Below are 15,462 nucleotides of genomic sequence, written 5' to 3'. Positions count from 1 at the left end.
GCTGAACAGCCAGCACACGCATTCAATGAAGGTCGCCTTAGTATTTCTTAAACACCAATGAATGGTTATGATCTGTTATCGAGGCATCACAGTAATAAGCAGAGCTGCTGAAAACTGATGGCTTACTTAAACAGTGGGCTGAAATATTAGCAAGGCAATGTTGGTGCTGCTGACCTGTCCTCTGGTGCTGTTGCTGCCTTGCCCCTGATATTGGCCTCAACTTCTGCTGAGCCTGATATACAATTGAATGCCCTTGAGATAGAATAACATATCAATGAATTATGGGAGAGAAAGAACACTTTGAAAGTTAATGGGATAGAGAAATATTTTCATTATCTTCTAACATCGGCATTAATAAACCAGGTCACACACTGTAACAATAAATATTCTAAATGGTTCCCTCACCATTCATTAACTTTGTTTAGGCTGCCACTTTCATTTGAATTAATTTCACAGAACTGCAGACCAGACCAAATAAGTCTGTACTTTTCAAATGATGAGTATCTGATTGGAATTTATGGATGTGTTTGTCTCATGTACTGTTAGCCATGGGGAACGTTGTTGGTAAAAGTCAGGCAGATGAGCTCCTGACATTGTAGGCCTAACACAAAATGTGTTGGATTTTCTCAGACACAGCTGTGGGAGCAGAAATGGAACACGTGGAAGGAGATTGGGAAAAGATCATCTAGCTAATCAAGTCTATCACATCTAGAAAGTGTGATCACATCCACTCTTAACCTGCTCATTAGCCCATCCAATCTCACGGGAGAGGGTGAAAATGGAGAAAAGATATCCCTGCAGTTGATTTCAGAAACTCTCTGGGAAATTCCCTTCTGATGACTGTGGTTATGAAACTAAGAACCTGTGGTAAAGAAACTAAAAGGAGACTAAGGTGGACTCGTCATTACAATTAACTAAGAATTTACCTTTTATAAAATGTTCTGTTGAATTTTTGTGGTGAGTTAAAGCCATCTTATTGTTCCATGGGATATATATAAATATTTCCCGGCATTCCTACCCCAAACTTCACATTTGGATTTTGTGCACATACTATTTTAATTCAACTCAAACAACCTATTCTATCCCTTAATTTAATAACCTCTATTACATCTCTCCTAAAGCTCTATTTCTCTCAAGTAAATATCTAGCATTCTTGCTTTATTCTAACCAAAAGCCCTAAGGGTTAGCATCATACCCTTTTGCACATTTCCTAGAGCCATTTTAGTATAATCTGTGCTTGTTCCATTCCCAACAGAGGGCGCAATGGCAGGCTAATTTACTAGTGGAACTCCCAGCTTCCAACCTGCCCAAAGGTGCTTATACTTTTAAATTCATGAGGCCCTTTCTTTAATACCAAAAACAAGATTAGATCACCTGATTATGTAAATTAAGGGCCTAACACCTGTTGTGAAGATCCCTCTCGAGAAATCTGTTGCCAAGAAACATAGCAGACATAGTATTTAGTATTAAGGAACTGTTCTACCTTGTTCCAGTTAAACACACTGCTTTATGAATTGGCTGGCCTTGTGCGAGAGTCACAGATACATACATTCAAAGCTGTGGGCTTTATACTGCTTTCTGTTGACTCAAGGGTGGCGCTGAGTATGGCAGAAAATAAGTACATATTGCTCAAGCATTCTCAGTGGCAACTGTGATCATCAATGAAAGGCGATTGTAACTTAAGCTGCTTCAACCTTTCTTCATAACTGAGCCCACCAAAGTCTGGAATCAGTGAAGTTATGGAAGTATGGTTGGTGTTTCCCAGTCCTGAAATGGAAGTGCATGTGTATGTTCCCCATCAAAATCGACATACAGTTGAGTCAATCAGCATTGACTAGAAACTTAGCTGGACCAGTCACATAAATACTATGGTTGCAACAGCGTTTCTGAGGCAGGCTTTACATCCTGACTTCCAAAAACCTTTTCCATTCAAATAGATATGCCAGGAGAGTATACTGGAATACTCTCTGTTTACTGGCACGATTGCAGCTCAGGCAGATGAACACAATCCAGGACAAAGATCATCTGTTTAACACCCGATTCACCAGCTTAATCATTTACTCCTTCCATCTTCATTGGTGGCTACAGGAGGTACTATGCATAAGATTCATTCAGCAAATTGCTACAGCTCCTTTGTCAGCACTTATGATCTCAGTCACTCAGAAGGATAAGGGTAGCATGATTAGAAAATATTTTCTCTTTGTTGAAGTCTTCTATCAGAACAAAATTGATTATTTATTATCGTTCAAATTCTTTTCAAAGTTACATTGATTATTTTACCTCCCTATATTTTAATTCATTTCCCATTTTTGACTTCCATTTGGCATGGACCATTCCCGAGCTAAGAAAGTGGTCAGGTGATCTGTTCCAGGAGTAACTGGCGTGTCTAAGATGCTCAAGAAAGTTTCATAGACAGAGTTACTTGGAGAAGCATTTCACTCCAGCTTAACAATATCCTCTGATGATTTGGCTGATGTTGGGGAAAGGATGGGAAAATTATTTAAACATATGGCTGCATATTTTTAACACTGCATTCATAAATCACAGAAATATTTTACCGTTATTCCATTTTCCAGTGGAGATGATGCTTGCCTTTAACCACAATATATATTTTTTGCAAAGCTCCATTTTGTTGCTTAAAAGCATCAAGCCAAGTAAATTTAACAGTGAGGAAAATAAGAAAAAAGTGCAGGTGCTGGAAATCTGAAATAAAAGCAGAAAATGCTGGAAACACTCGGGTGGTCAAGAAGCATCTGTGGAAAGAGAAACAGGATTTACACTTTTGGTCAAAGGTGTGAGCAAGGGTTTTTGACTTGAAATGTTAACTCTATTTCTCTTTCCACAGATACTGCCTGTAAGTAAATTTAACTTTTCACTTATCTTTTCCACAATAGAAAGGAAATTCAAACAGAGTGTGAGATGGGCAACTTATTTATATTGGTCATTGTTAATATTATCCAGGATATATACCAGAAACACCAATAAAGGTGTGGTTGCATAGTTAAACGGGAAAATATAGGAACTGGAAAAGATGTGAATATTCAATCAGTCTCCCTGCAAATGTTTCCCCATTATCAGGCATTGCTTCCTAATTAGTCTATTCCAATGTTTGCCCAGCTCCATGTAAAGACGCCATTTTGGAGTTCGATGTTGCAACCAGTGATCTTGTTTAACCTCTCATAGCTGAACACATGTTAATAGCAAGAAGTGCTCTTTAATGGGATAATTGACCTCTTGGTTGCTGGTTGATTTCTTCTTTTATGTAACTTCATATAATTGTTTAAATTGCAAAATTCAACAGGAAGTGATTTGGCATATGCTGGGGGAATTTTTGCTGAATTCAGGTCTTCTGTGGAAACAAGTTGTTGCCACTCATGAGTGCATAAGCAGGCAGTCCCTTTAGAGCACAGCATGATTAGGAGATTGAGCTAAGACCATGGACATTGGGACAAGCTGCTGATTGGAGGAGGGGGAAGGGGGAGGGATGTCAGCCTGAGACAACATTTGCTGAAGGTGTTCAAGGAGCAATTCTACTGCATGAAGGATAATGCAGAAACTATTATTAAGGACATTATAGCAGAGCACTTGGAAACAATCAAATTAATCAGACAAAGTCAACGTAGTTTTGTGTAAGGCACTTCTTACAGAAGTAACAAGTACTGTGAATAAAGGGAACCCAGTGGATTTACTGTTTTCTGATTTCTAGAAAACATTTGATAAAGATCGCAAGAATGGTTATTGAAAAAAATAAAAGTTCATGGTGTAGGACGCAAGAGTAGAAGGTTGGATGGCTGACAGAAACAGACAGAAGTATAAATGTGCCTTTTTCTGGTTGGCAAGATGTGATGAGTGGTTAGTCACAGAGATCAGTGCTGGGGCCTCAACTTTTTACAATTTATATAAATGGCTTGAATGAAAGCACCAAAGTTATGGTTTCTAAATTTGCTAATAATACAAAGATAGGTAGAAAGTAAGTTGTGAAGAGGGCATAATAAGGCAAAAAAGGGCATATAGATAGGTTAAGTGACTGGGCGAAGATCTGCAAATGGAGTATGGCATGATAAAGTGTGAAATTATCCATTTTGGCAGGAAGGATTAAAAAGAAGCATTTCATCTAAATGGTGAGATATTGTTGAGTGCAGAAGGACCTGAGTGTCCTTGATTCAAAGAACACTAGAATGCTTCAGTTATATAGGGCATTTCTGAGACCAGGTTTGAGATACTGTCTCCTTATTTAAGGAAGGATGCCTCTGCATTGGAAGCAGTAGAGCAAAGGTTTACTAAGCTAATACCCTGGCGTGGGCAGGTTGTCTTTTGAGAGAAGGTTGGGATGGCTAGAGTTACATCTACTGATGTTTGGAAAATTGATAGGTGTGTCAATGGAAACATATAAGTTCCTTTTGGAGAATGTATATCTAGGGGTTGCTGTCTAAAAATAAAGGGTTGCCCATTTAAGGCAAAGATAAGGTGAAAATTTTTTTCTCCCAGAATTATGGTTCTTTGGAACTTTCTTCCTGAAAGGGTGGTAGAAGCAGAGTCTTTGAATAGTTTTAAGGAAGAGGTATATAGATACTTGACAAGGGGGTGAAAGGGGAAAAAAGGCAAGGGACAGTTTGTCATTCTGGTGAAAAGTCATCAGACTGAAACTCTGTTTTGCTCCCCATAGATGCTGCCTGACCTGCTAATTATTTTTGGCTTTTTCTCTTTTAAACCATGGCTTGGCCAGTGGTTGTCAAAGTGACTACAGATCTGTGTATCTTGTCCTTTCAAGGTTTGAGGTGAAGATATTTGAAACTTCTAGGAGTTTGACATTAATTGTTGCAAGAGGGAGATCACTAGGGCTCTCTGTGTTAAAGGGAAATAATCACATTTGTCTCTCACTATAGGTCAGTATGATCAGGTGGCTTTGCTAGGTTTTCAGTGTCCCTTTGGTGCAGGGTGGCATTGACTATATGCATGAGAAACAAAGGACTGTAGATGCTGGAATCTAGATGAAAAACACGATGATCCTGGAGAAACTCAGCAGGCCAGGCAGCATCTGTGTAGAAAAGCAGGCGGTCAACGTTTCAGTCCTAACCAGAAACGTCCTGACCAGAAACATTGACTGCCTGCTTTTCTCCACGGATGCTGCCTGGCTTGCTGAGTTCCTCCAGCATCATCGTTGACTATATGCAGAATGCTCTGTGGATCCCACTTGTCAGTTGTGTCTCAATCCAGAACCATGCGGGGTTGCAACTCCTTCAATGTCCAACTGGTGTGTGGTGTTGATCATGCAGTTTAATGCTCAGTGTCTTGGCAGCAAATGCGATGTTTTGATTCTGCAGCAGACTGCTACATCAGCAGCATTTGACACACAGCAGAAACCACATGATGGCTACTTGGCATCAAGGGCTATCCGTTGATTGCGTGGCTCCTCGCCCATTCAAATGCACGCACAACTATCCAAAAATGACACAAAATGATAGAGCAAACCACTGGCAGGTTAAAACCATGCTTCCAACACTTTAACTGCTCTGGAGGAACCCCGCAGTGCTTGTCACACCCGGTCATCTCTCATGTAGCCTGTCAACTAAACCATCAATCTTGCCGCTTGCCACATGTTGGGAGGAGGAGGAGGAAGAGTTGGGCAACAGCGATGACAACAGTAGCAATATTGCCTATGCTCCCCCTCACTGTTGCCAAAGAATTAACTTGAATGTGATACCAGTATTTGCTTCTCCTTCCTCATGCCATTAACCATTAACATATGGGCTTGCTCTCAAAGCGAAAATTAAAAAAAATCAAAATATTCCAAACCACATGAAATCATGCTGTATTTCAAGCAAATGTAAAGTAGTCACTTGTCTGCCTTCCTCTATTGCCTCCCTTCCATGTACCTTTGGTTACTGGCAGTCCTGTGAGCTGCTCCCTCAGTTGGTTGCACTGGGCCCTTGGGCTACACTCCTGGCATTCATGTATCCTCTCCTCTCCCCAGTCTTACTGTCAACCATCTTGATCAAGGTCTCTGATTTGGGATCCAGACGCTTTGGAGGCCACTCCTTTTCAGGTAATATAATTCCTTTTGGATCAGATTTTCTACTGAGTGCCTGCCAGCAGCTGCTCCGGGAAGAAGGCATCTCTTTAAGAGAAGGAGAGTGATTATCTTTAGGAATCTGCATCAGCCATAACTGCTGCTGGCAAGTTATCATATTGGCTGCCCTGCTGACATATGCTGCCAATTAGGATGGCTGTTGGTGCTGGCTATGTGCACCAATCAGCAGAATGCACACGCAGCACAAATTTAGTTAACTGCCCACATTGCAATCAATGAACATTGTAATTATTCAGTCATTTTTGTGGCTACCTAATAGCCCCCATAAATCTGCACTGCCTGTGCACTTGAGTCTGGGTTCATTAGATTTGCTTTCCTCGTACGTATTATTGAGTTGTCCTCGGTCAGAGGTGTTCAGGAGTAACTGTATGGCAGACCTGGGTTGGCCTACTCTTCCTGGGGTGCCTCTTATAGTGTCCTTGTCCGTCCCATTTGGTTATCACATCTGCTGCCTCCTGCTTGTCCACATTATTTCAGTAGAAAGAAAAAAGAAGTCTGTTTTAAGGTACTTCCAGAAGCAACAAAGAAGCATTAGCAGAAGGGATCTTAAGGACATCATCACTTCCACTTGGACCTTCATAAAGAGAAAGGAGAAGTTAACCTGTTGACATAATTTCTGCCAGTACTCACTGGCTATGTTTCTTTTCAGTCTGCTTCTTGGTTTTTAAGTATCACTTTACTTCAAAGTAACAGAAGTTTAAACATTTAGGCCAAACATTCATATTTTATAGCAGAGTGCATTTTCACTTTCACTGAAGCCAACTGCAACAGGGGGTCTTGGGGTCTTTCATTTTGTAGATTAAAATAGCCTCTGGATCTGCAGAAAAGCCTGAGGATTTTAAATCTTCCATCCTTCACACTATAACCTCTATTTTTATTACTGAGTGGTGAAATAGGTTTGAAGAGGAATAATGTGATAAGTTGGCAAGCATTGTTTGCTGCTTTTGACTCACTTTCCATGGTATGACCTCATTTGGCCTCTTCAGAAGAACAAGAAATGAAGACTGCTTTACTGGATTTTAACCTTGGTCCATGATCCACCACTCATATGATTGAGCTGTTTGAAAAAAATCTGTATCTTGAAAACTTTTCAGCAGGTTTAGAGTATGTATTGGTTTATTATTGTCACATGTACCAAGATGCTTTGAAAAGCTTTTGTTTGCATGCCATCCAGACAAATCATGCCATACATAAGTACATTGAGGTAGTGAAAGAAAAACAGAATGCAAAATACTGTGTTTGGAGATCAAGAGTTCATCTTTAGCACATAAGAAGTCCTTTCAAGAGTCTGATAACAGTGGGATAGAAGCTACCCTTGAGTCAGGTGGTATGTGCTTTCAAGCTTTTGTATCTTCTGTCTGACTGGAGAGGAGAGAAGAGAGAAAGACCAGGGCGGGAGGGGTCCTTGATTATATTGGCTGCTTTCCCGAGGCAGCGGGATGTGCAGATGGAGTCAGTGGAGGGGAGGCTGGTTTGCATGATGGACAGGGCTGCGTTCACAACTCTCTGCAATTTTTTGTGGTCTTGGGCAGAGCAGCTGCCATACCAAGCTGCAATGCATCTGAATAGGATGCTTTCTCTGGTACATCTGTAAAAATTGGTGAGGGTCATTGGGAACATGCCACATTTCCTGAGCCTTCTGAGAAAGTAGAGACGTTGGTCAGCCTTCTTCACTGTAGTGTCCATGTGGCTGGTTGTTGGTGATATTTACACCTAGGAACTTGAAGCTCTCAACCTTCTCCACCTCAGCACTATTGTTACAGACAGGGTCGTGTACTCCGCCCCACTTCCTGAAGTCAATGACAGCTCCTTTGTTTTACTGACACTGAGGGAGAGGTTGTTGTCTTAACACCATGCCACTAGGCTCTCTATTTCCTTCCTGTACTCCATCTTGTCATTGTTCAAGATCCAACCCACTATGGTGACGTAATCTGTAAACTTGTCAATGGAGATAGAGCACAATTTGGCTACATAGTTGTGAGTGTATATGGAGTATAGTAATGGACATCAGTGTTAAGGATAATTGTGGAGGAGCTGTTGTTGCCTAACCTTATTGATTGCAGTCTGTTGGTCATGAAGTCAAGGATCCAGCTGCAGAGAGGGGTGCAGAGACCTAGGTTTAGGAGTTTGAAGGCAGAAGTATAAAACATTCTACATCCTGTCATCTACAAAATGACTTGTGTATATTAAATGATGAAGAGATTGCCATTTTACTCTTACTGTGGCTAAAATAAACTTGCATTGGGCGGGAGTAACCCGACGTGGTTGATAATGAAGATAATGTTGCCTGGCCTGCTGAGTTCCTCCAGCATCATTGTGTTTTTCATCTAGATTCTAGCATCTGCAGTCCTTTGTCTCTCTGATAATGAAGAAGCTTGTTTTATAACCTGCCTGATTTTCTATGGCATTGACTAGCAATGGAAGTAATACTGAATTAACAAAAAACTACTAATTTGCTATTACCTTTATTGTACAATTAGCAAAGACCAATTCAACTGTCTTGGCCCTCAGGAGTAAAGGGTGCTTGACAGTATTGTGGTCCAAACATTTTTAATCCCTCTTAGTATTTCCATATCTATCATTAGAAAAAGTCCCTCAAGCATCGTAACTGGGTCAGGAGCACTGGCCAGGGAAGGAACAGTTTTAATGTAATCATTTCAGAGAGAATGTGTGATTATGTGGAGGAGATTAATCAAGGAGACAGGGAGACCTCAACAAATTGAAGGTGAAGTTGGAGAGTTTTTTGATGAATGAATTAATAGTGTTCTCTAAAGTGATTCAGTGGTGTAATATGATTTGAAGACTGGATATTGCCAGATGGAGCACTGTTGTTTCATCTGCTCTTGTATCTACTTCTCCTCCTGATGTTACAAAATTGTGTCTAAATATAGGCATATTTTAAATGTCAATTATGTTTTCTATTAATGTAAAATAACTTCCATGACACTTACTGAAAATTCTGATTATGTATCTTGGCAAATACACTTCCCAAAGTTTCTCACAATTATTAGAAGTGTATCAAATGGTAACTAGGGCATTCAGCAACAGAAGGATCTATCAAGTACTGAAAGAAAAAGTTTCTCACATAGATCCAAAATTGGTAATACTGAAATAACAAGGACCATGTTTTGTGTCAGATCTTTTATCTCTATTAAAGAATAATAATGATGCATATTTCGCTTTTTTATTGAAAATGGCATTTCTCAGTTTCACACAAAAGCATTACAATACTTGATCCTTTTCTTCAATATCTACTTGTATAATTTGCTTCTCTGTGTGATTGATATTCCGTCACAGTTAGAAGCTGTGACAATTCTTGAAAGAGTATAAATCCTTTAGATCAACATTGCTGCCTTCTGAGGTACGGTATGATCAAATATTACTTACTTGTTATAATCCAGCCATATTCATCATTGGATGTGACCTCTTCTTTCCTTTGCATGCCTGGCAGATAGTACATTACATTATAATGACAGAATATATTGTGTTTTAGATGCAATTCTCATGCACATTTATTAAATCCATGAGATTTGTCTGCAAGCCTATTAACATTCCGTTGAAAATACTGCAGTAGACATCTTTGAGGTCAGATTTATGCAATTTAAATTAAGTACAGTTGTTAAATAACATTGTACTGTAACGATATATGTTATATCCCAGCAGATTTTCTTTTCCTTTACAAATTTCAATTTAAGCTATGATTTGTGTTTTTGGGATGACTGCAGCCAGCTGGAGCTTTATTAAACATCTTGGAAGAGTAACAACTCGTCATGAGAAACTAGAGATGGGTTCAACTCCTTTATTGTATACGTTGTCATCAAATGTTTGCATATGTGTGTTAAGGAAGAATAGAGTTCAGGTGGGGAACTGAAATATTCATGACAGATGTTTAAGTATTAATGTGTTGGAGAAGAAACTACAGAAGATTAGCTTATGATTTTGATATGGCTCATGCAGGTTTATTCTGCATTTGCTGTTGACAACTTAGATGCACAGAGCAGGCAACAGTTCTTAGATTAGATGGAGCCTTTTTAATCTTACAGAGCTGTTTTGCCTATGTTGAAGAGCTTGGCCCTGATTTAGGGTTTCATCGACGACTCCTTCCCCTCACAGATGCTGCTTGATCCACTGAGTTGCTCCATATTCCACCATCTGCATTCTCTTATGTCTCCAGTGCAACAGTGTTGTGATTGGAGTAGAAATTTGTATTTGCTTTGCTGGTTCAGTATGAAAGACACAGGGTATGCCTGTTTAGACCCGTAAGGTTCCAAGTCCATAGTATCATTCCTCAAGGGTCCAACCAACATTTTGTAGCCAGCATGTCTGTTCTGCAGAAAGGTAGAATCATAGAACATTTACCACACAGAAGGAGGTTATTTGGCCCACTGTGTCTATACTAATCATAAAGAAATCCAGCCTAGTGTCCCCACCAGCATTAAGTCTGTAGCCATGCAGGACATGGTTCTGCTAAAATCAATGTGCTTGGGGTTAGATGTGTTTCTCCGCCACTTCCACCATCTCCAAAGGGACCCCACCACCAAGCATATCTTCCCCTCCCCACCCCTTTCTGCCTTTCGCAGGGACCACTCTCTCCGCGACTCCCTAGTTCACTCCTCCCCCCCCCCCCCCAACCCCGCTCCCACCCCAGGAACTTTCCACTGCCCCCGCCAGAGGTGCAACACCTGCCCCTACACCACCTCCATTCAGGGATCCAAACAGTCCTTTCAGGTGAGACAGAGATTCACCTGCACCTCCCTTAATATCATCTACTGCATTCGGTGCTCCAAGTGTGGCCTCCTCTACGTTGGTGAGACCAAACATGGACTAGATGACTGTTTCAGACTAGGTGACTGTGCTCTGTCCATAACCGCAATCTGCATCTCCCCGTTGCCAGTCACTTCAACTCCCCCTTCCACACTATCATTGATATGACAGTCCTCAGCCTCCTCCTCCACTGCCAGGAGAATTCCAAGCCAAACTGGAGGAACAGCAGCTCATTTTCCATCTTGGATTCTTGCAGCCTAATGGCATGAATATTGAATTCTCCCACTTTAGGTAATCCCCACCCTCCTTCCCCACAACACAACACCCCCCCCCCCCCCCGCCCAACCATGCTTCTTCTCTTCTTCCCTTTCCTAGCTTTTTCTACCTTTTTTCCCTCTCTCTTCTTACCTTTAACCCATCCCCTGGTGGATCTGCTCTCCCCTCCTCCCCAACACCTGTCTATCACTATTTCTTATCTGCATCTAACTATCACCACCTTATGCCCACCCCGCCTCCCCTCTTTTGTCCACCTATCACTGCTCTGCTTTTCCCTCCTATATATTGGGCTTCCCATTTTCCTATCTTCAGTCCTGAAGGAGGGTCCTGACCCGAACATTTACCGCCTGCTTTTCTCCACGGATGCTGCCTGGCCTGCTGAGTTCCTCCAGCATCATCATGTTTTTCATCTAGATTACAGCATCTGCAGAACTTTGTTTCTCAGTGTATTCCAGGGCTTTTTTGTCTTTTTTCCTATTTCTGATAGTCCCAAAGCATCCCATGAAGGAAAATGTAGCAGACCATCATAGAGATTCTCTGGCTGTCTGAAACCCAGTCCGTGCTAAGTTGAACCCTCAACACAAGCATCCTGCAACATTCACTGCCACCTTTACTCCTAGGATGTAGATAATGGTAAAATGACTGAACAGTGCAAAGCATTATAAAGCAACGTGAGGTAGAAAGGCACTGGCTAGACAGGCCAATCCCTGAGTGTCTTCCAGGAGCAATACTACACCAATCAATTGCCTGAGGAAAAATGAATCTGGGCATTTTTCAAGGAACTGTTGATAAATCTGTCACCTCCTTGTGTAGTGAACAACCAGCATTGTGGGCTTGTTGATTTTGAAGATTGCAGACTTCTTTAAGCTTCACAGCAAGCGTGATGTTTCAGGCTCCACAAGTGAACCCAGAACTCTGCATGAAGTAGCTTACCACTAATAAAAAAGACCTCATGGTCAACACCATGCACCTGGGAAGTGGACAATGTGTTCATCTTGTGGCTCTTGGACATTCCCATTCTATTTCATTTACTGGACCAAATTAATAGATAGCCCTTGGTGGACAGGGGCTTTCCCTCTATCCTTGGCTACTCATTTCAATTTGGAGTTGTGCTGAAGAGTACAGTTATAATCACGGTCATCCACTACATGCTACATAACCTCAGCATAGTCAGAATATAGCCATTGCTTAATACCACAGCAGGAAGAAAAGGAGGAGGAGGAGGAAGATGACAGTATGCATCAAATCTCTTGTTGTTCTTCCAGGGCATGCGTCATAGCTGGGATTCACTTGAAGTCCCCACTGCATTAGCTCTGAGCATGGAGAGACATTTCACATCCATTGACAGGAAGGCCATACATTTGGATGTGGAATGAAATACAGGAAGTTCCTATCATGCCACGCCAATGTCTGTAAAAACAAAAATTATCATGGTTGGTGCCTCCTGTGGAACACTACTGCCAGTTTGGGATTCACACATGAAAGTCGTGAAGTAATGGCACTGGGACAAACTGGAGTGGGTCTCCCTGCATGTGCCTGTGAATTTCTTCTGACACTGCTGCACTCTCTGATTACTGTACTGAAGTCTCAGTCTTGATGATGTGGGTTGGCTTTATATTGGGCTTCTGATCCTCTTAGTCAGGAAGGAGTGTACCATCACAAAACAAAATTAAACAGAACACTTTTGACTATATTTTAAATTCAAAGAATGGTTAGAGGAAAGTTTACTTAATTTTCCATACCTTCCTAAAGTTTTGTCATAACAGTAACTGATACATATTTCTCATTGTCAGAAGCAATAAGTAGCACAGGGAGACCATGCTAAACTGCTTGGTTTTGATATCTCACAGGTTTGAACTACATCTTTTTGTTCTTCAACAGAGTGCCCTCCCCTGGGCTTGGAGACATTGCGTGTGGATGATTTTCAGCTTCATGCATCCACCGTCCAGCGTTATGGTTTGGGGGCTCACAGAGGCAGATTGAATATCCAGGTATGTACTTAAAAAGAACATTATTGTTATAGAGAGGATATTGGGAGGTTCAGTATTGCGGGGATGGGGGGTGGGGAGAATATCTCTTTAGTCTTATCAAGTGCTAAATACATAATAAATCAGAGAAGCAATATCACATGGATCATTTGTTGATTTCCGGACTTAATGTCTTAGTGGACTGCATGGGCAGTCCTTTAATCCATTTATTTTGGTTGAGCTAATCCACTAAAATGCTGAAGGCACTGGTTACACTGTGTCATTGTAGTAAGGAGAGAAGATAGTTAATTAGCCTCTTGCATTGCCATCCTTGGGTTTTTCACAAACTCATAAATGCAGCAGCAACAGGAGAATTAAGGTAATATAGAGAGCACAGTCTGTGACCTATCCATGAACAATTGGTTTAGGTCCTGCGAACCAGTGCCGTATGGGAAGCCTCCTTCCTTCCATTCATCTTAAGGTAGGTGGACCCAGAATCCCTGTGTAGCACGTAATTGCAGTTATTTATTCAGTACAGCAGAATGAACACAGCATATCTTTATCCTGGTGGGCTCTCCTTTTTTTATTCAGATGGAATTATTGGTGGTATTGATTGGGGATATATATGTTTTGCGTGAGTTTTCTTGCATTGATTTAGATGACTGCAGTATATCCAGCATGTGTCCAGAATTCTGACCTGCAATCGCCATCCCCCACCTTCCCGTCCCACCCCTGCTCCCAGTTGGTGAGGCTCCCTGGTGGCAGCTCAAAGCTGCAAAATGATCCTGGAGGAATTCCCCTTTGAATGTGTGCTTTGGTGCTTTGCTGCTTTGCAGCTTGACAATGAAATGACTCCATGAAACACCTGTGAACCAATGGACTCATTTGGGATTTATCAACACTATTTGAGCAAAGGCATTAATCTGTTGGGCTAAGTATACAATGCTAAAATGATTATGGATCTTACATACATTTGCATTCAACAGAAAGACAAGAAAGTGATGTTGAACCTGTTGAAGACACCTGTTAGACCACAGCAGGAACACATTCTGGGCACTCTGTTACAGAAAGGACATTAGATTCATTGAAATAATGTTGTGAAGACTAACTGAACTGACACTGGGAAAGAAAGGCAAAGTCACAAAGAAAACAAATTGTCTTTTTTAGCTATAAAAGGTAAATATAGAAATGTTTTTCTAAAAGGGTTGGAGAGGATAAATAGAGAAAGACCCTGACTGGCAGGTCAGTAACACCAGAATACTAGTTTAAAAGGGTTACATGTGGTTAGTTGAACATGATCTTGCCCTGACAAGGAGACACATTCAACACTGCAGAGGGCATCTTGATCCAGACCTAATTGCAATGGAAGAATAGTTACAGGAATAAAATAATAAGATAATAAGCCAAATTTCAACAAAACAAGATTCTCAGTATTGCATGGTAACAGGAACATCAGTCATATCCAGAAACTAACTGCGGTAGCACATGTGATATGGGCTTAATCCAACCTATCACAGAGTGAAGTTCAACCCCTTATGAAGAAGATAGCCAAAAAAATGAAGGTAAAGCTTAACCCTACTCACTAACTAGTTGTCACAGGCTAGGGGCATCACTGCTATAGACATCCTTGTATGCCCTGTGGCTGGCTACAGTCTACCATTGTAGTTTAGAAAATGCCATTGCAACTTGATGATGTCCAGATGAGCAAATGGATCAGAGTTGGTTGTCTTACATCTGAAGAATTGTTTTATTTTTGAAATATAAACAAGTTACTTTCTTCGTAGCAATTTGCAGTACGGTCATTAAAGTCAATGTCATGTCATTCTTCATATACGCTTGGCAACTTTTCTGAAAAATGATGCTTGAGATCTTATTTTCTATACTAAGCAGAAAATATCTCTTCGAATGGAATGTCATTAATTACTAGGTTATTTAGGTCCTTGGTGCAGTTTTGTCTTTTAAGTGTAATTTTTCATTCATGACTGAGACCATAAAAGACTCACCAAACAGCTTCTGTTCATCAGTCTCCGTTTTAGTTTCCAGCAATCTGTGTATAAAATGAAGCATTGGCTCAAAATCCTACACTGGTATTAAAGTAAAATATGATCCAAATATTGACTTTGGCAGCCCTCAGTCTTTCTGAAAAATAACAGAAAAATCAGTTTAAGATTTCTGAAACATTGTACTGAAATAATAGGAGCAACCAAGCAGTATTTGTTTAAAGATGATGAAATATAATTTAGTCTGGAGTACAAAGTGGATGATAGTGCATTTTTGTCCCTTTTATACCATGCAGAGGCTTCTCCAAACTTGAATGTTGTTGATAATAAGCATTGGATTTACATCCATTCATTGTGATGTGTT

At 40.8% G+C, this 15,462-nt stretch overlaps 1 protein-coding gene across 1 annotated transcript in view; it reads left to right on the top strand.

Annotated features, from left to right (window-relative positions):
* Window positions 1-15,462, top strand: part of cpxm2 (carboxypeptidase X (M14 family), member 2) — a 129,764-nt gene that overhangs the window by 15,919 nt on the left and 98,383 nt on the right. The window contains 1 exon segment of the mRNA XM_052027340.1: window positions 13,013-13,122. Within this exon segment, the coding sequence (XP_051883300.1) occupies window positions 13,013-13,122 (110 nt within the window).

Source organism: Pristis pectinata, chromosome 12, assembly GCF_009764475.1.
Source record: "Pristis pectinata isolate sPriPec2 chromosome 12, sPriPec2.1.pri, whole genome shotgun sequence".
In the NCBI taxonomy this organism is placed as follows: domain Eukaryota; kingdom Metazoa; phylum Chordata; class Chondrichthyes; order Rhinopristiformes; family Pristidae; genus Pristis; species Pristis pectinata.
This window is presented reverse-complemented; position numbering and strand designations above follow the sequence as displayed.